Genomic DNA, 24,432 nt, shown 5'->3' on the forward strand with positions numbered 1-24,432 from the left:
CCACCACAAACCGGAGATACTTCCTGTGCGACTTGAGTATCGGGATGTGAAAGTAAGCATCCTGCAAGTCGACAGACACCATCCAATCTCCCCTGTTCAACGCCAAAAGCACCTGAGCTAGGGTCAGCATCTTGAACATTTCCTGTTTGAGGAACCAATTCAAAATCCTCAGGTCCAGGATTGGTCTCAACCGACCATCCTTCTTGGGAATCAGGAAGTACCTCGAGTAACAACCTTGACCCCTTTCCTGCTCTGGAACCAACTCCACCGCGCCCTTTGAAAGGAGGACCTGAACCTCCTGTTCTAACAACAGGAGGTGTTCTTCTGAACAATAAGATGGGTGGGGCGGGATGGGGGGCGGAAACTCCCAAAAGGGAAGGGTGTAGCCTTTTCTCACAATGCTGGTAACCCAGGAGTCTGAAGTGATGACCTCCCACTTGTGGAGAAAATACAGTAACCTCCCCCCTACAGGAGAAGAGTGAGTGGGAATTGGTGGAAGCCTAAGGCTGCTTCCCCTGCTGCACCCCTCCAGAGGAAGAGGAAGAGGCAGAGTGCTGCTGAGAGGCTCTCCTGGTACTGACCCTACCCCTCCCTCTAAAAGATCTATAGGAGAGAGCAGAGGTAGGCTGCTGGAATTTCCCCCGAAAGGAGAAGGAGGAGGAGCCACAACCAAATCCTCGAAACCTCCTAAAAAATCTGGAGGAGGCAGAAGAAGTGGCTTGCAAGCCTAGCGACTTGGCCGTGGCCCTGCTCTCCTTAAACCTCTCTAAGGCCGAATCCGCCTTGGCACCAAAGAGCTTGTCCCCATCAAAAGGGAGGTCCAGCAGGGGCGACTGTACATCCGATGAAAACCCTGAGTTACGAAGCCAAGCCTGCCTCCTCGTAACTACAGCAGTGCCCATTGCTCTAGCCACAGAGTCAGTTGTATCCAACCCAGATTGGATAACCTGAGTTGCAGCAGCTTGAGCGTCCGATACCAGATTCAATAGCCCTTGAGGGATCTCCGTATGCGTAGATGTAATTTCGTCCATCAGAGCATAAATGTACCTCCCTAAAATACATGTAGCATTGGTGGACTTTAATGCCATGCTACATGACGAGAACACCTTTTTGGATGCCATGTCCATCTTCTTGGAGTCTCTATCCGATGGCACAGATGGAAAAGACCCAGGCGCAGACCTTGCCGAGCAGGAAGCCTGGACCACCAAGCTTTCAGGTGTAGGATGTCTGGTAAGAAAGCCAGGGTCAGCCGGTGCAGTCCGATACCTCCTAGCCACAGACCTATTGACAGCCGAAGAAGACACCAGCTTCTTCCAGACCTCCAAAACAGGTTCCAGCAGCGCCTCGTTGAACGGCAAAAGTGGTTCTGCTGATGTAGAGGCCGGGTGCAACACCTCTGTCAACAGGTTCTGCTTCGCTTCAGTCACCGGCAAAGGCAGTTCCAAAAAGTTAGCTGCCTTCCTGATAACAGCATGAAAAATGGCTGCCTCTTCTGTATACTCCCCAGGAGATGACAAGTCCCACTCAGGGGAAGTATCTAGGCCACTAGCCGTATCCAGCCGATGGAGACCCTCACAAGAGTCCTCAATCTCTCCTTCCTACAGGTTCTGCTGGTACTCTTGTTCTTCCAGGAGACGGAGAGCAAGCCTCCTCGAGTGCAGCCTCTCCTCAATCCTCGGCGTCGACATGGCGTCAGCAGATGTCGAAGAACGACGCCGATCTCCGGATCCGTCCGACGTCGGGTCTACAGGCACCGCAGGTACCTTCGGCGTCGAACCAGGAGTCGGATGGAGAGAAGACTGCTTCGGAGTCGTAGAAGGCCTAGATGGCGTCACTGGCCGAAACACCGAGGCCGCTGGAGCCGAAACTCTCGGAGCCGAAGTCTCTGGAGCCGACACCGGCGCCGAGCCCACGTTCCCCAGGGGGAGAAAGGGCATAAAGCGTGCTGGTCGAAGTGGAGCCGGAGCACCCATGTTAAAAGCCAAAGGGCCCGAAGGCCCAGCCGGTGCACCACCTGGAGCCATCTGCTGAAAGATGGAGAACATCGCATTTAAAAATGCGGTATTATCGGCTCCAGGGGCCGGAAAAGCCGGGTACTGGGGTGCCTGGATCGAAGGCGACACCGACCTCGACGTCTGCAACGCCGGAGAAAACAGTTGAGGCTGTGGAACCTCAAACACTGAAGGCGGTTGGCCCAAAGACCCGGGCGAAGTCGGTGAGGCTGGAGAAGGCAACGGCGTCGACGGATGAGGAGTGACTGTGGGACTGACCTCCCAAGTCTTCCGACGCCGAGTCGATGGCGACCTCGACCGAGACCTCTCTTTACTCGACCGGCACCGTGATTCTCGACGACGCCGGGAGTCCCGATGACGCCGATGAGACTTCGGTGACGAGGATTTTCGATGGTGTCTCTTCTCCTTCTTTTTCGACTTCGCCATTAAAAGCTTGGCCTTGCGCTCTTTCAGGGCCTTCAGATTCATATGCTGACATGAATCACACCTGCCAACATCATGATCGGAACTTAGACACCACAAACAGTCAGAATGAGGGTCCGTTACTGACATTTTGCCCCCACACTCACGACAGGGCTTAAAACCTGACTTCCTCTGCGACATTGTAATCTCAGAGAAAAAACACAGCCAAAAAAAAAAACACACTAACTGTCGAACAGCAACAGTAGCTCCCTCGAAGATAACCATTTCGAATGGCACGGAAAAAGGGAACGGACGTCGGCGAGGACCTCTTATTGTCTGTATGACGTCAGACGGCGTCGCGTGGGCAATTGTGACGTCCTCGTCGACGTGCAGAAGCTAGGAAGAAGATTTCTGTTGAGTGCTGGCGCAATGGGAGTATTCATTAGGTGAGGAATCCACAGGTAGTTGTAACCATCAGAAATTTTCAGTACTGGTTAGTCTGGTTTGCTCTAGATATCTGGGCCAGCAAGTACGTCACTGCTTGGCTCTTTCCAAAATGCGAGAGAGGAGTTAGACTTCTTTCCGAACAGCTGTTTGCCATCAAAGGTCATGTCTATAAGAGTTGCTTTGATAACTCCGGGAGAAGCCAACAGAACACATGCAACCACAATGACACAGTGAGACCACGGTGGTCATGAATGAAGCCCCCACTTCCGCAGGCAACAGGCTGCACAGCAAGATTTGCTTTAGCGGCATCTAGAACATTACTAACCACATAAATAAATGTTTTTTTTATGTGATCATGCAGACGTCTAGTTTATTGCCTGGGGAAAAATAAATTAAAGCCCATGAAGTCCAGCTTCTTAAGACTCTTGGTCTAGAGTAAAAACATTTTGGTTTAGTTTCCAGGAAGAGGCTGGACTGCCAAGCTCTCTGGGGAAGGATGTGAGAACAAACTTTGCATAGCAAGACACAAGCCTCTGGCATCCTTTGTTTTCACCAATGATGGCTGGCCACCGTATGGCTTCTCTCCAGAAGCCTATCAGGGCTCTAAGAGTACCTTGTTAAAGCGCACTGAAAACTCACAATGCAGAGAACAAATGCATTATTTCATGTAAAAGCTTTTAGTGTTAGCCGCTGTGATGTTCAATTTCAGTGCCTATGCTACTTTTTGAACCACCAAAGTGAAGAAAAAAAACTTCCGCTGAAAGAGGCAATAGGAGTAAGGGATGTTACCAATCAGGAGGCCACTTGCGTATTTAAGTCCAGCTAAAGGTATATACTTGTATTGTCTGAGGGAAGAAGGTTGTTATCATACTCTGTACAGTCACAGTCTCTATTAGGCAAGGCAAGAACATCTGAATTTGATCAGAAAAGTCCCTCCTGCTGGGTGAATCTTTAGGCTCTAAGTAGGTGCTCTGACACATGTCAGACATCAAAGGAAGCATGAACATTTTCTTTTTTCACTAGAATAACGCTTGTTGACTTTGAAGTTGGAGGAGGAGCTGAAACACGCTGAGGGTGTAGCCTGTGACTGCCGTAGATGTCACTGAGCATACAGTGGTTGGCCCTTTAGGAAGTCCTGGTTTCATTTTAAGTGGCACCAAAGTCACTCCTGTGGTGGCGTAGGATAACAGCCACCGCTCTGTAAAACCTACAGAAAGGGGCATGCCCTTCAAGAGTGGCCAGAGGGTACTGGGCTGCCCTAATAATAACCAGCACGGCCTGTCTTAAATCAACAACTTGTGAAAGGTAAGCTGAGGGAGTTGGGGATTTCCCCTTCATGCTTTTTTTTTTAGAGTCAGAATCAGCTCAGGTGATGAGGAAGAGATCAGCATCTGGGAAAGGGACCAAGACTTAGTGGTTCCGTGAGTGGGACGGGTTCCTTGAGAGAAGAGGTCTTCTCCTTCTAATGGTATTTGTTTGAGGAATATCTCTAGGGAGATTGTTACCTGTCAAGGGACTTAACTGAAGGGTAGAGGGAGCAGTCTGGCATGTATCAGTAGTAGTTGAAAGAAAAAAGAAAAAGAAAAAAGCTTTGATCTCCTGCTCTTCAACAGTGTGTGTGTGCATCATGATACAACGCAGGCTCAGTGATTGTGTTCAGATTCTGGACACAATACACAGATCTCTTACTTGTCCAATAATGATATCGTCTTTTGGTATCTGCAAAAAGCGTTTAAACCTCAAAACCTTAGAAGACATATGACCTAATCACTGCCTAATATTGAGGAATTTCAGCAGTAAAATACTGAGAAGTGCTACGGACCTGCACTGAGGTATGGAAAAGCAGGAACTGACAAAGGCAAAGTCATCACATACTGGGAGGTCAAAGTTGTGGCGGCAACTACATGATGCCAGATAGTGATGCTGGCGAGCTATGGAAGGGAAAGGGTTCTTGGATTCAAATCAAGCATCTGGAGACTATTCATATGATGATGAATATTCAGGAAAATGTATCCATCATAAACACTACACTTAGCAATTATGAAATTAATAAACAAAAGGAAGCAAAATGTCATGGTGGTCTGACTAAATTATTATAAAATTAAAAATATGCAGGTGCTGGCATGTAAAATATCTAAAGAAAATGCTCTATATTGAATACAGAACTGTGCCAACTAGATTATTTATAAATCGTTACTGTTCATTAGGAAGAAGTCAAAATAGAGATTATGTCCGATATACCTAAATGATGTCAAAGGTGGTCCTTCACTTTCAGTTAATCCAATCTCTGCCAATAAACTGCTCTTCAGTTGAGCTGCCAAATCATGAGCTGATGGAGCAGACTTAGTGCTTTCTGGTTCATCTGTTGGTACATTTTGTTCTTCTCCTTCCTTTTCCTGAGTCTGCATACTCATCACATTTTTAAAATTAGCAGCATATGACATTTTGGTGGGAAGAACCTGAAAAATATTATTCAACAAAGTCAAACAAAATAGAGCCAACAAAATTAGTTAATGTTTAACTCGCACAACAAACTTGATGCCATCTCAAAATTGAACTTGATGCGATCTCAAAAGCTACCTGCAACTAGGACTGAAGAAGAAAACCTTCACTCTTCAAATGCAGTCAGTGTGACTAGACGGGTATTACAAGGGAGGAGGGAGCGTGGGAGGTTAGAAAATTCAAATTCAGAGGGACTCCCAAACATAACACTTAATTTAAATTCCCAATAAATGTTTTGCCTTAGAACATGAAGTGCTTTAAAAGGTTAGTAAATAGAACAGTTAAAACTAAGGGTCATACATGTAGGAAAATGGCTCCTTGTTGCAGTTACCCCCCACTTTTTACCTGATATTGATGCTGACTTGACTAAGAAGTGTGCTGGGACCCTGCAAACCACGCCCCAGCACCACTGTTCTTTCACAAAAAATGTACCATTGTTTCCACAATTGGCACACCCCTGGCACACAGATAAGTCCCTTGTAAAAGGTACCAGTGGTACCAAGGGCCCTGTGACCAGGGAAGGTCCCTAAGGGCTGCAGCATATATTGTGCCACCCTTAGGGACTCCTCACCTAACACATGCACACTGCCATTGTAGATTTGTGTGTATTGGTGGGGAGAAAGGCAAAGTCGACATGCATCCCCCTCAGGATGCCATGCCCCAAAAATTCTGCCTGTGGCATAGGCAAGTCACCCCTCTAGCAGGCCTTACAGCCCTAAGGCAGGGTGCACTATACCACAGGTGAGGGCATAGTTGCATGAGCACTATGCCCCTACAGTGTCTAAGTCCATTTGTAGACATTGTAAGTGCAGGGTAGCCATATTAAGTATATGGTCTGGGAGTTTGTCATAACGAACTCCACAGCTCCATAATGGCTACACTGAATACTGGGAAGTTAGGTATAAAACGTCTCAGAATAATAAACCCACACTGATATCAGTGCTGGGTTTATTACAAAATGCACACAGAGGGCATCTTAGAGATGCCCCCTGTATTTTACCCAGTCCTTCAGTGCAGGTCTGACTGGTCTGTGCCAGCCTTCCACTGAGACAATTTTCTGACCCCCTGGCGTGAGAGCCTTTGTGCTCTCTGGGGCCAGAAACAAAGCCTGCACTGGGTGAAGGCGCTTCACACCTCCCCTCTGCAGGAACTGTAACACCTAGCAGTGAGCCTCAAAGGCTCAGGCTTTGTGTTACAATGTCCCAGGGCACTCCAGCTAGTGGAGATGCCCGCATCCTGGACACAGTCCCCACTTTTGTCGGAAAGTCTCAGGAGATAATGAGAAAAACAAGGACTCCCCCCTCCCTCAGCAAGGTCCACCCCTAAGGTGACCAGAGATGAAGTAACCCCCTCTCCTTGGAAAATCCTCCATCTTGTTTTGGAGGATTCCCCCCAATAGGATTAAGGATGTGTCCCCCTCCCCACAGGGAGGAGACACAAAGAGGGTGTAGCCACCCTCAAGGACAGTAGCCATTGGCTACTGCCCCAGACCTAAACACACCCCTAAATTGAGTATCTAGGAGCGACCCTGAACCCGGGAAATCAGATTCCTGCAACCTGAAGAAAGAAGGACTGCTGACCTGAAAGCCCCCCCAGAGACGACAGAGACAATAACTGACTTGGCCCAGCCCTACCGGCCTATCTCCAGACTCAAGGAACCTGCACAGCGACGCATCCAGCAGGACCAGTGACCTCTGAGGACTCAGAGGACTGACATGCACCTAAAGGAGCAAGAAACTCCAGAGGACAGCGGCTCTGTCCAAAAACTGCAACAAAGAAACCAACTTTAAAGAGACTCCCGCCTCACTCCGGTAGCACGAGTCTTCACACTGTACCTGACACACCCGGCTTGAGTTCAGGAGAACCAACACCACAGAGAGGGCTCCCATGCGATTCCAACGACATGGACACCCTGAGACGACTTCCCCGCACCCCCACAGCGACGCCTGCAGAGAGGATCCAGAGGCTCCCCCTGACCGCAACTGCCTGATAACAAAGGAACCCGACACCTGGACCAAGTACTGTACCCGCAGCCCCCAGAACCGAGAGGAACCACCTACCAGTGCAGGAGTTATCAGCAGGCAGTCCTCATCCTAGCCCAGTCGGTGGCAGGCCCGAGAAGGCCCCCTGTGCCCTGCCTGCATCGCCAGAGTGACACCCGGGTCCCTCCATTGCTTTCAAAGCAAAACCCGACACCTACTTTGTACAATGCACCCGCCCACCCCTGTGCCACTGAGGGTGTATTTTGTGTGCCTGTGTCCCCCCCCCCCCCCCCCCCCCAGTGCTATACAAAACCACCATAGTCTGCTCCCCGAGGACGCAGGTACTTACCTGCTAGCAGACTGGAACCGGAGCACCCCTGTTCTCCATAGGCACCTATTCTATTTGGACCCTACTTTGACTTCTGCACCTGACCGGCCCTGTGTTGCTGGTGCTGGGTGTTTGGAGTTGACTTGAACCCCCAACAGTGGGCTGCCTATGCCCAGGAGACTGAACTTGTAAGTGCTTTACTTACCTGATAAACTAACCAATACTTACCTCCCCCAGGAACTGCGGATTTTTGCAGTGTCCACTTTTAAAATAGATTATTGCCATTTTTCCCCAAAATTGTGTATCTTACTATTTTAATTCAAAGTTCCATATTTACCTATGCCAAGTACCTTACAATTTATGTACTTGAATTCTGAATCTTGTGGTTCTAAAATAAATTAAGAAAATAATATTTTTCTATATAAAAACCTATTGGCCTGGAGTTAAGTCTTTGATTGTGCGTTCCTCATTTATTGCCTGTGTGTGTAGAACAAATGCTTAACACTACCCTCCGATAAGCCTACTGCTCGACCACACTACCACAAAATAGACCATTAGAAGTATCTAATTTTGCCACTATAAACCTATAAGGGGAACCCTTGGATTTTGTGCACACTATCTCTCACTTTGAGATAGTATATACAGAGCCAGCTTCCTACAATACAAAAAAACAGGGGTCTAGTTATTACCCCAAACATATCTAATTGTAGATCTCTAGTGCTAGGAACTTACCTTCCTACAACACTGCCCCATGGCCAGTGGGATGAAAGGTTCTCTCGTAACATCCAAATAATCAGATGAACAAGTTACTTTACCTTCAGTAATGCTCTTTCTGATGGGTATTCTCTATGACCACAGACTCCTCCCCTTCAGAATCTCCACCTGGCGCCAGACTGAATTTAGAAACTTTTCAGAGCAGTGCTCCAGCTTTCCGCTAGGTGGCATTGTACCACTATGCATAGGCTTTATTCAGCCCTAGAAATTAATTATCAGTACCACTCCTGAGTGGCTACATAATGTTCCTGCTTGATTCTTTCCAAAAAGTCAGACAAGAAGCTCAATACAAATGTCGGTACCAGTGTGCACATATCTAACAAGCATTTGCAATGCAACGGGTCTCGCGTTTGCTCATGTTAGAGCTGATAGCGTTGTAAACTCCTAACCCGACTTTTCACCTATCGGCAAAAGGGCATTTATGTACGTAACCCGAAAAAGTGCAATTAACTATGTAAAGCCCTCGACTTCTGCCAAGCGAAATCACGCTAGTAAATTAGAGAAAAAGTAGTCCACGAGCCGGACAGAAAACAGCAAGCCTCGCATGTTTTCTGTACTTGGTCGATGCGCTCAAGGAGGGCTAGCCACCGGAAAAGGCATGACGTATGCATGCCTTCGACTAATGAAAGCAAGCAGATTTTATTAGGCAAGCCCACGAACCAATGAAAAACACTGACATGAGGTCGACAGGGCTCCGAGCCCTTTTCTAAACATTAAAGCATCTCGCTGCGATACGCATGCGCAAGCCTATGCAACGCAGGCTCAACCCTAAAAAGGGACCTTTTTAGATGACAAAAAAGGCCACAGGGAGGTGGGACTGCTCAAATGCAAAAGGTACACCTCGAGCAGGTCGGTCAATGAATCGCTTTCTGACAGTTGAACCTATAATGTTAGGCAGCAACATGGCTCCTTTGCACAGTATATTTTTGGGAGAGAAGTTTTATCATTCTGATGATTCACTATACACACACACACGCACATCCCCTTCACATGGAGGCGTTCAACACCGAGAAAATGGCCTGCAACTCCAGCACGGGTATCATCTTTGTAGAAAGTGCCCCTTTTGGCATGGTTACCCCCCGCATCTTACCTGGTATTGAGTCTATCTTGACTGAGTGTGTGCTGGGATCCTGCTAACTAGGCCCTTAGCACAAGTGTTCTTTCCCTAAATTGTACCACTGTTTCCACAACTGGCACACCCCTGGCTAAGTCCCTTGTAAAAGGGTACCAGTAGCACCAAGGGCTCTGTGACCAGGGAGGGTCCCCAAACGCTGCAGCATGTACTGTGCCACACTAAGGGATCCCCCTTTCCCCCCACCAAACACAAGCCCACTGCCATTGCAGATTGTGTGTGCTGGTGGGGACAAAAAGATAAAGTCAACATGGCACCCCTTCCAGGGTGCCATGTCCACAAACCGCTGCTTGTTGTAAAGGCCCTACTGCATTAAGGAAGGGTGCACTATACCACAGGTGAGGGCAAAGCTGCATGAGCAATATGCCCCTGCAGTGTCTAAGTCCATTCTTAAACATTGTCAGTGCAGTGTGGCCATATTAAGTGCATGGGCTCGGAGTTTGTAATTACGAACTCCACAGCTCCATGATGGCTACAATGAAGTTGGGGACGTTTGGTATCGAACTTCTCAGCACAATAAACCCACACTGATGCCAGTGTTGGATTTGTTGTAAAATGCACACCGAGGCCCCTGTATTTTACCCAACCCTTTAGTGCAGGCCTGACCAGTCTGTGCCAGCCTGCCACTAACAGACAAGTTTCTGACCCCATGGGGTGAGAGCCTTTGTGCTCTCTGTGGTCGGAAACAAAGCCTGCTCTGGTTGGAGGTGCTTCACACCTCCCCCCTGCAGGAACTGTAACACTTGGCAGTGAACTTCAAAGGCTCAGGCCTCCAGTTACAGTGTCCCAGGGAACTCCAGCTAGTGGAGATGCACCCACTCTCCCCTGGATTAAGCCCCACTTTTGGCAGCAGATGCGGTGGACAAATTAGGTATAACAGGGAGGAGTGACTACTGCAGCTAGCACCACCCTTAAGGTGTCCCACGCTGAAGTGACCCCCCTCCTTGCAGAATCCCCCATCTTGTTTTGGAGGAGAAGGATCAATAGGGATACCAATGTGCCCCCCTTCCCAAAGGGAGTGGGCACAGGAAGGGTGTAGCCACCCTCAGGGACAGTCTGAGCTCTGTAACGCCCCTAAATATAGCATTTAGGGGCACCCCTGAACCCTAATCACCAGATTCCTGGTGACCTCAAGAAGAAAGAAGAATAAGGACTGCCAAGCCGACCCCGGCAGTGAAGACTCCAGTTGACACAGCCCTACCGGCTTGTCTACAGCTTCAAGATACCTGCTCCAAAAATGCAACGCATCCTGCAGGACCAGTGACCTCTACAAACCCCCAGAGGACTGTCTGCCCATCAGAGAACAAAGAAGAAGAAACCAGTCCCACCAGTCCAGAGAAGGTCCCCAGGTGGTTCTGACCTAGAGTCAATTCTGAGTTGACTTCTCCTACCCAACACAGCGACACCTTCAGCCTGAATCCGAAGGAACCCTCTGACTGCAATCGGACCCGACTAAGATTCCTGACACCCAAGGCGACCCCTGCACCCACTGCCCCCTGGCCTTGCAGAATCAGAACAACAGTCCAGCAACATCCAGCGGTGCCTCTCCTGCCCTTCCAGCCTTTGGTTTCCCTGAACCGATTCCCTGGACCCATCCTGCAGCATTGTTTATGACCCCCTTGGGCCCTCCCACTGAAAAAGCATTGGGGGCCCAGCTCTGTATTTGCACCCTGCCCCCAGCCGCACCTGTGCCGCTGAGAGTATCTGTTTCATGTAGACCTGTGGCCCCCCCATGCTGACCTAAACATCCCAGGCCTGTGTCCTGAAACCCCAAGTACTTACCTGCAATCTGCTTTCTACTGTGCACCCCCAGTACTCTTAGGATTCCATTGCAAACCCAATGCCAAATTTGACCTCTGCACACAGCCAGCCCCGTTTTGCTGGAGGTGAACTTTTGGGGTTTGCCTAAACTTTGACCTGGAGACATCCTAACCCCTGAAGACTGGAATCGTAATTTGTGTGCTTACCTGCTAACTGTGGTAACACTTCTCCCACCCGGACTCCTATACAAAATGTCACTGTGTCAACTTTTGAAATAGATAAGTGTTTCTTACTTTTAAACTGCTTTATCTGCAAAAAACAAAGTGCATTTGAAACATATGCTTGATACCTATTTACAACTGTACCTATCTGCAACAAAGACCTTCTGGTTTTAGTAATAAAGTAACAAAACATATGTTTGCTATATAAAACAATTGGCCTGGAGTTAGTCATTGATTGTGTGCCTCATTTCTTGACTGTGTGTGTACAACAAATGCTTAACACTACCCTCTGATAAGCATAACTGCTCGCCCACACTACCACAAAAAAGAGCATTAGCATTATCTAATTTTGCCACTATCTTACCTCTAATGGGAACCCTTGGACTGTGCACACTATCTCTTACTTTGAGACGGTATATACAGAGCCAACTTCCTACAGTAATTTTAGCTGAAGAACTCATTGTGTGACTACAAACTGTATTTCTTATTCATCCTATTCATCTAATAATAGATGAAGTAAGACGATATAGGTGCACACAATCACTAGGGCTGTAAAGATGGTAAGGCAGTTACCTAATTTGAATTTAATCGTTCACCTGGCACAGGAATGTTAGTCAGATGAGTTGAGTAAATGCCTATCACCCCTGTCTTATTTCTTATCCATTTTAAACAAAGCTACATTGGGATTCAATTTCTTTGAGAACTCGGAATTAAAAATTACAGGCAATGGAATTTGTAAGCCCATTTTGTTCGAGACTTGCATTTTTGTTTTGTATAGTATGCATGTCTGTTTATTTACACTGCACACCAACCCCTTCCTGACAACGAGAGAACGTTGTTAACAAACACAGATATGTTTTGTTCTCCCACCGTTAGCATACTTTAAATAAAAGAAGGATTGTTCAAAACTTTAAATAAAACCTTATTGGTAAGATTAAGGTGATGCTACAGAAAGGCATAAGGCTTTGTTTTTTGACACTCCCGTTGTCGACCTTTTGAATAAGATAAGAGTTTCTCAGATCTTCTCTCTTTCCTTCGCAATATGTAATGCAGGCCAAACGCAACTCAGCGTCTTGGATGCTTAAGAATCATGTGCTCCATAGAGAGAGGGCTGTGCTAACCAATAAAATGTTAAGTCTCTGGGGAGTAAAAGAGTCACTCATTTTGGTGTGATAACAGTTTAAGGAGAGTAGTGAAAAATGCAATGACATGCATATGTGCTCCGAAAATACTAGACATCAGACTAGGTCCTAGTAACACTTAGAAGATTGAAATTCAAGCAATATCATGTGCCTACATATGCTAGATTCGTTTCTGTATTATCTGTATTTATACCACAATGTGTGAGTGGTCATTAGTACAATGATAAAATTAGCCAAAAAGTTTACATTATATAAGGGTACAGCCTAAGATACAGATGGAGGCGCAATACTTACTATACTAACCATGTTTATTTAATCACTCCAGTACAGGTCTCACTGAATGGGTATTAAAGCAATTAACACATATAGTACGACTGTCATTTAATACTTCTCTCATATTTAGGTATAGAACATCAACAGTGATTGCATTTAAAGAAGTGTGCATAGTAGAGCGACAGACATTACAACATATATTTATACCATAAGGCAGTGGTTCCCAACTTGTGGTCTGGGGACAGCTGGGGATCCCCGAAGCCTCCCCAGAAGGTCCGCAACTGCTTAGAAAATTATATATTAACAGTTTATGTCACCAGCTTTCAGTAATGACTCAGTGGGGTGGTTCCTGGATTCCAATAATGATTCAGTGGAGGTCCCCGGGTTCCAGTAATGATAAAGTGGGGGTCCATAGGAGTCAAAAGGTTGGGAACCACTGCCATAAGGTCACTGCATTGTATAGAGGTATTTCCTAAGACAACATTAAAGGAATACATTCACTGTCCTGGTTTAGACCATGTTCCACTGTCCTAAGTCTGATAATACAGTTTGCTTCCAACCTTCTAAAAGCCAGCTCTGTTCTTGCCTTGGGGGCGTGGTTTCATACGTGGTATTGCATGGAATCCCAGATCCAGAACTTCATTAAGGCTGTGTGCAGTCAACTAGTGTTTTGCAATGGGTTAAGTCGTATCCCCATTTCTGACAGCACGTATTTGTAACTGTATACGTTTTTTGACAGTTCTGATAGTGCTACCTATGTATAGTAAATTACGATGACATAATACAATATACTATATGTTTGGTGTTACAAAGTATTATGGAATTTATTAATTGCATCACATAGGTGTTGTAATGGAACATTTTCAATCTGTCATCTGCATATCTGCACACGTTACAATAATCACACTAGTAAAAACCATGTTACCGATGGGGCAACTATGTTTTGCTCAACTGTGTATTGGAAAGTTGCATGAAGTTTTAGCAAATCATCTGTCTGATGGTTTGTGCCCTACTATGTTTGGATTCTTATCAAGGACTTTCACAAGTTATTAGTCCTCAAACAGTATTATTCAAAAAAATTACTGGAGTGCTCCAGTGAATGGTTTTATGATTTAGTGGTTTGTTATGCCTTGGACTAACATCAACATGGCCCTTACAGGTAGCAGCGGCATATACTGTGGTAGCACTAGTCTTTGAACAAGTATTCTTGCTATAGACTTTCTACCACTAGTTGAGTACTCTGACATCTTTTCATTTTGTCACAGCTATCTAGCTGTATTTCACATTCCGGAGTAAGGCAGTGAGGAAGTGCAGGTCTAAAATAGTCCACAGGCCTCAATCTCTATTGGGCACTGGAAAATAGAAGGAACAGCACCACAACCTACGTCGTAACAGTCCCTGTGGACAAAAAGGCTTGCATTTCCTGACACAAAATGGAGATATGGTCCTCTGTCAGTCACTGGCAGTGCTTTATTTGTAAAATAGTAAGTGCCAGGCTCAGCAGCATAACTAAGGGGCGGCCATCTGCACTAGCTGGGATGCCCTAGGGTGCTGTAACAAAAGGCATGAGCCTTTGAGGCTCACCGCCAGGTGTTACAGTTCCTGCAGGGGGAGGTGAGAAGCACCTCCACCCAGTACAGGCTTTGTCCCTGGCCACAGAGTGACAAAGGCACTCACCCCATGTGGCCAAAAACTCATCTGGTTGTGGCAGGATGGCAGAAACTGGTCAGCCTAGCACAAGGAGTCGGACTGGATGCCCTCTGGGTGTATTTTACAATAAATCCCACACTGCCATCAGTGTGCATTTATTGTGCTGAGAAGTTTGATACCAAACTTCCCAGATTTCAGTGTAGCCATTATGGAACTGTGGATTTCGTATTTGACAAACTACCAGACCATATACTCTTTATGGCTACCCTTCACTTACAAAGTCTAAGGTTTTGCTTAGACACTGTAGGGGCATAGTGCTCATGCACGTATGCCCTCACTGGTGGTCTAGTGCACCCTGCCTTATGGCTGTAAGGCCTGCTAGAGGGGTGACTTACCTATACCACAGGCAGTGAGAGGTGGGCATGGCACCCTGAGGGGAGTGCCATGTCAACTTAGTCATTTTCTCCTCACCAGCACACACAAGCTGTGAGGCAGTGTGTATGTGCTGAGTGAGGGGTCCCCAGGGTGGCATAATACATGCTGCAGCTCTTAGAGACCTTCCCTGGCAACAGGGCCTTTGGTACCGGGGGTACCATTTACAAGGGACTTACCTGTGTGCCAGGGCTGTGCCAATTGTGGGAACAAAGGTACAGTTTAGGGAAAGAACACTGGTGGTGGGGCCTGGTTAGCAGGGTCCCAGCACACTTTCAATCAAAGCTGGCATCAACAAAAGGCAAAAGGTTAGGGGGTAACCATGCCAACAGTGGCATTTTCCTACAGAGGCATAAATAGGTTAGAAAACAGTGTAAAATAGCAACATTGGCCCTAGAGGGGGCCCAAACCATATACTAAGAAAGTGGAATGCGAACACAGAGGGCCCCCTAGATAAGTAAATCGTGTAGAGGGGAGGTGGTAGTACTAGCAAACCACACAGGTAAGTAATATGGTACCTCCCAGCAACTAGGAATGCAGAATAATATACTGGATTTACCCAAAACCACCCCAAGGGATGAAAAGAAGACACCCAGAACAGTCTGCAAGAAACCAGCAGTAAATTACCGGAGAGGGAGACCTCTAGAGAGAGGGGCCCAAGACCAGAAGTGGTACTTATTGGAGTTGGTCAACGAAGAAGGAAGACAGGTCAGCACTGCAGCTGAGAAGCAGGAGAAGAGTTCCAGATGAGTGCAAAAGCTGTCCCATGCTGGAAGCTGGATTGCAGATGGGTGTCGGTGAAGCATTTCGACCAACAACCCTTGGCAAAAGCAAACTCTCGGTTGGAGGGAAAGAGGTGCTGCCGGGGCCCAGCAAGGTCCAGAAGGACTCTACCCAGGAAGGGGAGTCACAGGGGACTCTCCATGTCACAGAAGGCCCACAGGAGCAGAGGCAGCACCCAAAGGGCAGGGAAACAGAAGTCGCTGCAGGAGGGAGTGCTGGGGGCTGGAGCTACACGTCGCCTGAAGATCCCCTTGGAGATTAAGCAAACAAGCCTTGGCAGCTGCAAAGGACGCAGGGCAAGGGGTACTGTCTTGCGTGGAGTGGAAAGGACTTACCACCACCACCACCACCACAGTGTGACAGCTGGTAGAGGGGTCAAAGGGGACCACGCCGGACCACCGCCCATGATGCAGTGATGCGGGGGCACGCCAGACACTGGCCAAAAGCCTCATTATACCGATAACAGGCCTTTGCTTTAAGCAGAAGCATGTTATTGCATTATTGCATTTTTGAAAGGTAACAGTACTCAACTGCAATGTTTAAATAGGTCTAGACATAATTCACCATGAAAACTTCTTTTGGGGGGGGGGGGGGGGGGGGGAGGGTAGTGAGGACGCGGCACCAGTAAAATGTTTGGAGACGACTGCCCTAGAGGGTGGCACAATCAGTGCTGCTGCCCTAAGGGGCCTAGCCATAGTAGCCCATGCCCTGGGTACCTAAGTATCTTTTACTAGGGACTTATAATGGTAGCTAAAGGTGTACTCAGATACCTTTACAATTATTTAGGGAAATAACACTGGCAACCTGGTTAGCTGGATCCTACTGCACTCCAGTCCAAGTTGCATTCAGAAATCAGGCCAAAAGTGTGTGTGTGTGTGTGTGTGTGTGTGTGTGTGTGCAACAAGGTGTCAGTTTCCCACACTTGGTACACTTTACACCCCACAATTGGCATACTGGTTTACCCCTGTAAGCCCCTAGCATATGGCACTTAGGTACTGTAGGAAGTTGGCTCTGTATGTGCTATTTCAAAGTAAGGAATAGCATGCACAGAGTCCAAGGGTTCCCCTTAGAGGTAAAATAGTGGTAAAAAGAGATAATACTAGTGCTCTATTTTGTGGTAGTGTGGTCGAGCAGTAGGCTTATCCAAGGAGTAGTGTTAAGCATTTGTTGTACATACACATAGGCAATAAATGAGGTACACACACTCAGAGACAAATCCAGCCAATAGGTTTTGTTATAGAAAAATATCTTTTCTTAGTTTATTTTAAGAACCACAGGTTCAAATTTAACATGTAATATCTTGTTTGAAAGGTATTGCAGGTAAGTACATTAGGAACTTTGAATCATTTCAATTGCATGTATACTTTTCAATTTATTCACAAATAGCTATTTTAAAAGTGGACACAGTGCAATTTTCACAGTTCCTGGGGGAGGTAAGTTTTTGTTAGTTTTACCAGGTAAGTAAGACACTTACAGGGTTCAGTTCTTGGTCCAAGGTAGCCCACCGTTGGGGGTTCAGAGCAACCCCAAAGTTACCACACCAGCAGCTCAGGGCCGGTCAGGTGCAGAGTTCAAAGTGGTGCCCAAAACGCATAGGCTTCAATGGAGAGAAGGGGGTGCCCCGGTTCCAGTCTGCCAGCAGGTAAGTACCCGCGTCTTCGGAGGGCAGACCAGGGGGGTTTTGTAGGGCACCGGGGGGGGGGAGACACAAGCCCACACAGAAATGTCACCCTCAGCGGCGCGGGGGCGGCCGGGTGCAGTGTTAGAACAAGCGTCAGGTTCGCAATGGAAGTCAATGAGAGATCAAGGGATCTCTTCAGCGCTGCAGGCAGGCAAGGGGGGGCTTCCTCGGGGAAACCTCCACTTGGGCAAGGGAGAGGGACTCCTGGGGGTCACTTCTGCAGTGAAAGTCCGGTCCTTCAGGTCCTGGGGGCTGCGGGTGCAGGGTCTTTTCCAGGCGTCGGGACTTAGGTTTCAGAGAGTCGCAGTCAGGGGAAGCCTCGGGATTCCCTCTGCAGGCGGCGCTGTGGGGGCTCAGGGGGGACAGGTTTTGGTACTCACAGTCGTAGAGTAGTCCGGGGGTCCTCCCTGAGGTGTTGGTTCTCCACCAGCCGAGTCGGGGTCGCCGGGTGCAGTGTTGCAAGTCTCACGCTTCTTGCGGGGAGATTGCAGGGGTCTTTAAAGCTGCTCCTTTGGATAAAGTTGCAGTCTTTTTGGAGCAGGTCCGCTGTCCTCGGGAGTTTCTTGTCGTCGTCGAAGTAGGGCAGTCCTCAGAGGATTCAGAGGTCGCTGATCCCTTTGGAAGGCGTCGCTGGAGCAGAGTTCTTTGGAAGGCAGGAGACAGGCCGGTGAGTTTCTGGAGCCAAGGCAGTTGTTGTCTTCAGGTCTTCCTCTGCAGGGGTTTTCAGCTAGGCAGTCCTTCTTGTTGTTGTTGCAGGAATCTAATTTTCTAGGGTTCAGGGTAGCCCTTAAATACTAAATTTAAGGGCGTGTTTAGGTCTGGGGGGTTAGTAGCCAATGGCTACTAGCCCTGAGGGTGGGTACACCCTCTTTGTGCCTCCTCCCAAGGGGAGGGGGTCACAATCCTAACCCTATTGGGGGAATCCTCCATCTGCAAGATGGAGGATTTCTAAAAGTTAGAGTCACCTCAGCTCGGGACACCTTAGGGGCTGTCCTGACTGGCCAGTGACTCCTTGTTATTCTCATTATTTTCTCCGGCCTTGCCGCCAAAAGTGGGGGCCGGGGCCGGAGGGGGCGGGCAACTCCACTAGCTGGAGTGTCCTGCGGTGCTGTGACAAAGGGGTGAGCCTTTGAGGCTCACCGCCAGGTGTTACAGCTCCTGCCTGGGGGAGGTGTTAGCATCTCCACCCAGTGCAGGCTTTGTTACTGGCCTCAGAGTGACAAAGGCACTCTCCCCATGGGGCCAGCAACATGTCTCTAGTGTGGCAGGCTGCTGGAACTAGTCAGCCTACACAGACAGTCGGTTAAGTTTCAGGGGGCACCTCTAAGGTGCCCTCTGGGGTGTATTTTGCAATAAAATGTACACTGGCATCAGTGTGCATTTATTGTGCTGAGAAGTTTGATACCAAACTTCCCAGTTTTCAGTGTAGCCATTATGGTGCTGTGGAGTTCGTGTTTGACAAACTCCCAGACCATATACTCTTATGGCTACCCTTCACTTACAATGTCTAAGGTTTTGTTTAGACACTGTAGGGGTACCATGCTCATGCACTGGTACCCTCACCTATGGTATAGTGCACCCTGCCTTAGGGCTGTAAGGCCTGCTAGAGGGGTGACTGACCTATACTTGCATAGGCAGTGAGAGGCTGGAATGGCACCCTGAGGGGAGTGCCATGTCGACTTACTCGTTTTGTTCTCACTAGCACACACAAGCTGGCAAGCAGTGTGTCTGTGCTGAGTGGGAGGTCTACAGGGTGGCATAAGACATGCTGCAGCCCTTAGAGACCTTCCTTGGCATCAGGGCCCTTGGTACTAGAAGTACCAGTTACAAGGGACTTATCTGGATGCCAGGGTCTGCCAATTGTGGATACAAAAGTACAGGTTAGGGAAAGAACACTGGTGCTGGGGCCTGGTTAGCAGGCCTCAGCACACTTTCAATTGTAAACATAGCATCAGCAAAGGCAAAAAGTCAGAGGGCAACCATGCCAAGGAGGCATTTCCTTACACAACCCCACCCCAAACGAAAGAGGATGAGACTAACCTTTCCCAAGAGAGTCTTCATTTTCTAAGTGGAAGAACCTGGAAAGGCCATCTGCATTGGCATGGGCAGTCCCAGGTCTGTGTTCCACTATAAAGTCCATTCCCTGTAGGGAGATGGACCACCTCAACAGTTTAGGATTTTCACCTTTCATTTGCATCAGCCATTTGAGAGGTCTGTGGTCAGTTTGAACTAGGAAGTGAGTCCCAAAGAGGTATGGTCTCAGCTTCTTCAGGGACCAAACCACAGCAAAGGCCTCCCTCTCAATGGCTCTCCAACGCTGCTCCCTGGGGAGTAACCTCCTGCTAATGAAAGCAACAGGCTGGTCAAGGCCATCATCATTTGTTTGGGACAAAACTGCCCCTATCCCATGTTCAGAGGCATCTGTCTGCACAATGAACTGCTTAGAATAATCTGGAGCTTTTAGAACTGGTGCTGAGCACATTGCTTGTTTCAGGGTGTCAAAGGCCTGTTGGCATTCCACAGTCCAGTTCACTTTCTTGGGCATTTTCTTGGAGGTGAGTTCAGTGAGGGCTGTCACAATGGATCCATATCCCTTCACAAACCTCCTGTAATACCCAGTCAAGCCAAGGAATGCCCTGACTCGAGTCTGGGTTTTTGGAGCTACCCAGTCCAGAATAGTCTGGATCTTGGGTTGGAGTGGCTGAACTTGGCCTCCACCTACGAGGTGGCCCAAGTAAACCACAGTTCCCTGCCCTATCTGGCATTTGGATGCCTTGATAGAGAGGCCTGCAGATTGCAGAGCCTTCAAAACCTTCTTCAGGTGGACCAGGTGATCCTGCCAGGTGGAGCTAAAGACAGCAATATCATCAAGATAAGCTGTGCTAAAGGACTCCAAACCAGCAAGGACTTGATTCACCAACCTTTGGAAGGTGGCAGGGGCATTCTTTAAACCAAAGGGCATAACAGTAAACTGATAATGCCCATCAGGTGTGGAGAATGCTGTTTTCTCTTTTGCTCCAGGTGCCATTTTTATTTGCCAGTACCCTGCTGTCAAGTCAAAGGTACTTAAGAATTTGGCAGCACCTAATTTGTCTATGAGCTCATCAGCTCTAGGAATTGGATGAGCATCTGTCTTGGTGACAGAGTTGAGCCCTCTGTAGTCCACACAAAACCTCATCTCTTTCTTTCCATCTTTGGTGTGAGGTTTGGGGACTAAGACCACTGGGCTAGCCCAGGGGCTGTCAGAGCGCTCAATTACTCCCAATTCCAGCATCTTGTGGACTTCCACCTTGATGCTTTCCTTAACATGGTCAGACTGTCTAAAAATTTTGTTTTTGACAGGCATGCTGTCTCCTGTGTCCACATCATGGGTACACAGGTGTGTCTGACCAGGGGTTAGGGAGAAGAGTTCAGGAAACTGTTGTAGGACTCTCCTACAATCAGCTTGCTGTTGGCCAGAGAGGGTGTCTGAGTAGATCACTCCATCTACTGAGCCATCTTTTGGGTCTGATGACAGAAGATCAGGGAGAGGTTCACTCTCTGCCTCCTGATCCTCATCTGTTACCATCAACAGATTTACATCAGCCCTGTCATGGAAGAGCTTAAGGCGGTTCACATGGATCACCCTCTTGGGGCTCCTGCTTGTGCCCAGGTCCACCAGGTAGGTGACCTGACTCTTCCTTTCTAGCACTGGGTAAGGGCCACTCCATTTGTCCTGGAGTGCCCTGGGAGCCACAGGCTCCAGAACCCAGACTTTCTGCCCTGGTTGGAACTCAACCATTGCAGCCTTTTGGTCATACCAAAACTTCTGGAGCTGTTGGCTGGCCTCAAGGTTTTTGGTTGCCTTTTCCATGTACTCTGCCATTCTAGAGCGAAGGCCAAGTACATAGTCCACTATGTCTTGTTTAGGCTCATGAAGAGGTCTCTCCCAGCCTTCTTTGACAAGAGCAAGTGGTCCCCTTACAGGGTGACCAAACAGAAGTTCAAAGGGTGAGAATCCTACTCCCTTCTGTGGCACCTCTCTGTAAGCAAAAAGCAGACATGGCAAGAGGACATCCCATCTCCTTTTGAGTTTTTCTGGGAGCCCCATGATCATGCCTTTTAATGTCTTGTTGAATCTCTCAACTAAGCCATTAGTTTGTGGATGGTATGGTGTAGTGAATTTGTAAGTCACTCCACACTCATTCCACATGTGTTTTAGGTATGCTGACATGAAGTTGGTACCTCTGTCAGACACCACCTCCTTAGGGAAACCCACTCTGGTAAAGATACCAATGAGGGCCTTGGCTACTGCAGGGGCAGTAGTCGACCTAAGGGGAATAGCTTCAGGATACCTAGTAGCATGATCCACTACTACTAGGATGTACATATTTCCTGAGGCTGTGGGAGGTTCCAGTGGACCAACTATGTCCACACCCACTCTTTCAAAGGAGACCCCCACCACTGGAAGTGGAATGAGGGGGGCCTTTGGGTGCCCACCTGTCTTACCACTGGATTGACAGGTGGGGCAGGAGAGGCAAAACTCCTTACCCTTCTGGGACATATTGGGCCAGTAGAAGTGGTTGACTAACCTCTCCCACGTCTTGGTTTGTCCCAAATGCCCAGCAAGGGGAATATCATGGGCTAAGGTCAGAATAAACTCTCTGAACGACTGAGGCACTACCACTCTCCTAGTGGCACCAGGTTTGGGGTCTCTGGCCTCAGTGTACAGGAGTCCATCTTCCCAATAGACCCTATGTGTTCCATTTTTCTTGCCCTTGGACTCTTCAGCAGCTTGCTGCCTAAGGCCTTCAAGAGAGGGACAGGTTTCTTGTCCCTTACACAGCTCTTCCCTTGAGGGTCCCCCTGGGCCTAAGAGCTCAACCTGATAAGGTTCAAGCTCCAAAGGCTCAGTTCCCTCAGAGGGAAGAACTTCTTCCTGAGAAGAGAGGTTCTCTTTTTCTGACTGTGTTGCAGTTGGTTTCCCAACTGACTTTCCTTTTCTCTTGGTAGGCTGGGCCATTTTTCCAGACTCCAGCTCTACTTTTTCACCCTGTGCCTTGCATTGGGCTCTTGTTTTTACACACACCAGTTCAGGGATACCCAGCATGGCTGCATGGGTTTTTAGTTCTACCTCAGCCCATGCTGAGGACTCCAGGTCATTTCCAAGCAGACAGTCTACTGGGATGTTTGAGGAGACCACCACCTGTTTCAGGCCATTGACCCCTCCCCATTCTAAAGTTACCATTGCCATGGGATGTGCTTTAGTCTGATTGTCAGCGTTGGTGACTGGATAAGTTTTTCCAGTCAGGTATTGGCCAGGGGAAACCAGTTTCTCTGTCACCATGGTGACACTGGCACCTGTATCCCTCAGGCCCTCTACACTTGTCCCATTAATTAAGAGCTGCTGCCTGTATTTTTGCATGTTAGGCGGCCAGGCAGCTAGTGTGGCTAAATCCACCGCACCCTCAGAGACTAGAGTAGCTTCAGTGTGGACCCTGATTTGCTCTGGGCACACTGTTGATCCCACTTGGAGACTAGCCATTCCAGTGTTACCTGGATTGGAGTTTGGAGTGGAATTTTTCTTGGGACAGGCCTTGTCTCCAGTTTGGTGTCCAGACTGACTACAGTTTCGACACCAGGCCTTTTTGGGATCAAAGTTTTTACCCTTGTACCCAGGATTGTTTTGTGAAGAGGCTCTGGGCCCACCCTCCTGTGCAGGTTTTTGGGGGCCTGTAGAAGACTCTTTACTATTTTTATTTTTGGCTGTCTCACCACCTTTCCCCTGGGGAGGTTTTGTGACCCCTTTCTTTTGGTCACCCCCTGTGGAAGTTTTGGACACCCTTGTCTTGACCCAATGGTCCGCCTTCTTTCCCAATTCTTGGGGAGAAATTGGTCCTAGGTCTACCAGATGCTGATGCAGTTTATCATTGAAACAATTACTTAACAGGTGTTCTTTCACAAATAAATTGTACAGCCCATCATAATTACTTACACCACTGCCTTGAATCCAACCATCTAGTGTTTTTACTGAGTAGTCTACAAAGTCAACCCAGGTCTGGCTCGAGGATTTTTGAGCCCCCCTGAATCTAATCCTATACTCCTCAGTGGAGAATCCAAAGCCCTCAATCAGGGTACCCTTCATGAGGTCATAAGATTCTGCATCTTTTCCAGAGAGTGTGAGGAGTCTATCCCTACACTTTCCTGTGAACATTTCCCAAAGGAGAGCACCCCAGTGAGATCTGTTCACTTTTCTGGTTACACAAGCCCTCTCAAAAGCTGTGAACCATTTGGTGATGTCATCACCATCTTCATATTTAGTTACAATCCCTTTAGGGATTTTCAACATGTCAGGAGAATCTCTGACCCTATTTATGTTGTTGCTGCCACCATTGATGGGTCCTAGGCCCATCTCTTGTCTTTCCCTCTCTATGGCTAGGATCTGTCTTTCCAAAGCCAATCTTTTGGCCATCCTGGCTAACTGGATGTCCTCTTCACTGGAGTTATCCTCAGTGATTTCAGAGTTGTTGGTCCCTCCTGTGAGGGAACCAGCATCTCTGACTATTATTTGTGGAGTCAGGGCTTGAGAAGCCCTGCTCTCCCTAAGTAGGACTGGAGGGGGGGAATTTCCCTCCAAGTCACTATCCTCATCCTCTGAGTTGCCATCCTCAGAGGGGTTGGCCTTTTCAAACTCTGCCAAAAGCTCCTGGAGCTGTACTTTGGTAGGTTTGGGGCCCATTGCTATTTTCTTTAGTTTACAGAGTGACCTTAGCTCTCTCATCTGTAGATGGAGGTAAGGTGTGGTGTCGAGTTCCACCACAGTCACATCTGTGCTAGACATTTTGCTTCTAAAAGTTGGAATACTTTTTAAGAATCTAAAACTGGTTCTAGAATCTAATTCTAACTTTTACCAAACTTTTAAACTCTAAAA

The 24,432-nt window shown here is 47.9% G+C and overlaps 1 protein-coding gene across 8 annotated transcripts in view; it reads right to left on the reverse strand.

Annotated features, from left to right (window-relative positions):
- The window catches only part of UBR5 (ubiquitin protein ligase E3 component n-recognin 5), a 1,605,594-nt gene that overhangs the window by 296,658 nt on the left and 1,284,504 nt on the right, over positions 1-24,432 (reverse strand). For all 8 annotated transcript variants that reach the window (XM_069220579.1, XM_069220580.1, XM_069220578.1 and 5 more), the window contains one exon: positions 5,103-5,320. In XM_069220579.1, coding sequence (XP_069076680.1) covers positions 5,103-5,320 — 218 coding nt within the window. The remainder of the gene's footprint in view (positions 1-5,102; positions 5,321-24,432) is intronic.

Source organism: Pleurodeles waltl, chromosome 2_2, assembly GCF_031143425.1.
Source record: "Pleurodeles waltl isolate 20211129_DDA chromosome 2_2, aPleWal1.hap1.20221129, whole genome shotgun sequence".
NCBI classification, from domain to species: domain Eukaryota; kingdom Metazoa; phylum Chordata; class Amphibia; order Caudata; family Salamandridae; genus Pleurodeles; species Pleurodeles waltl.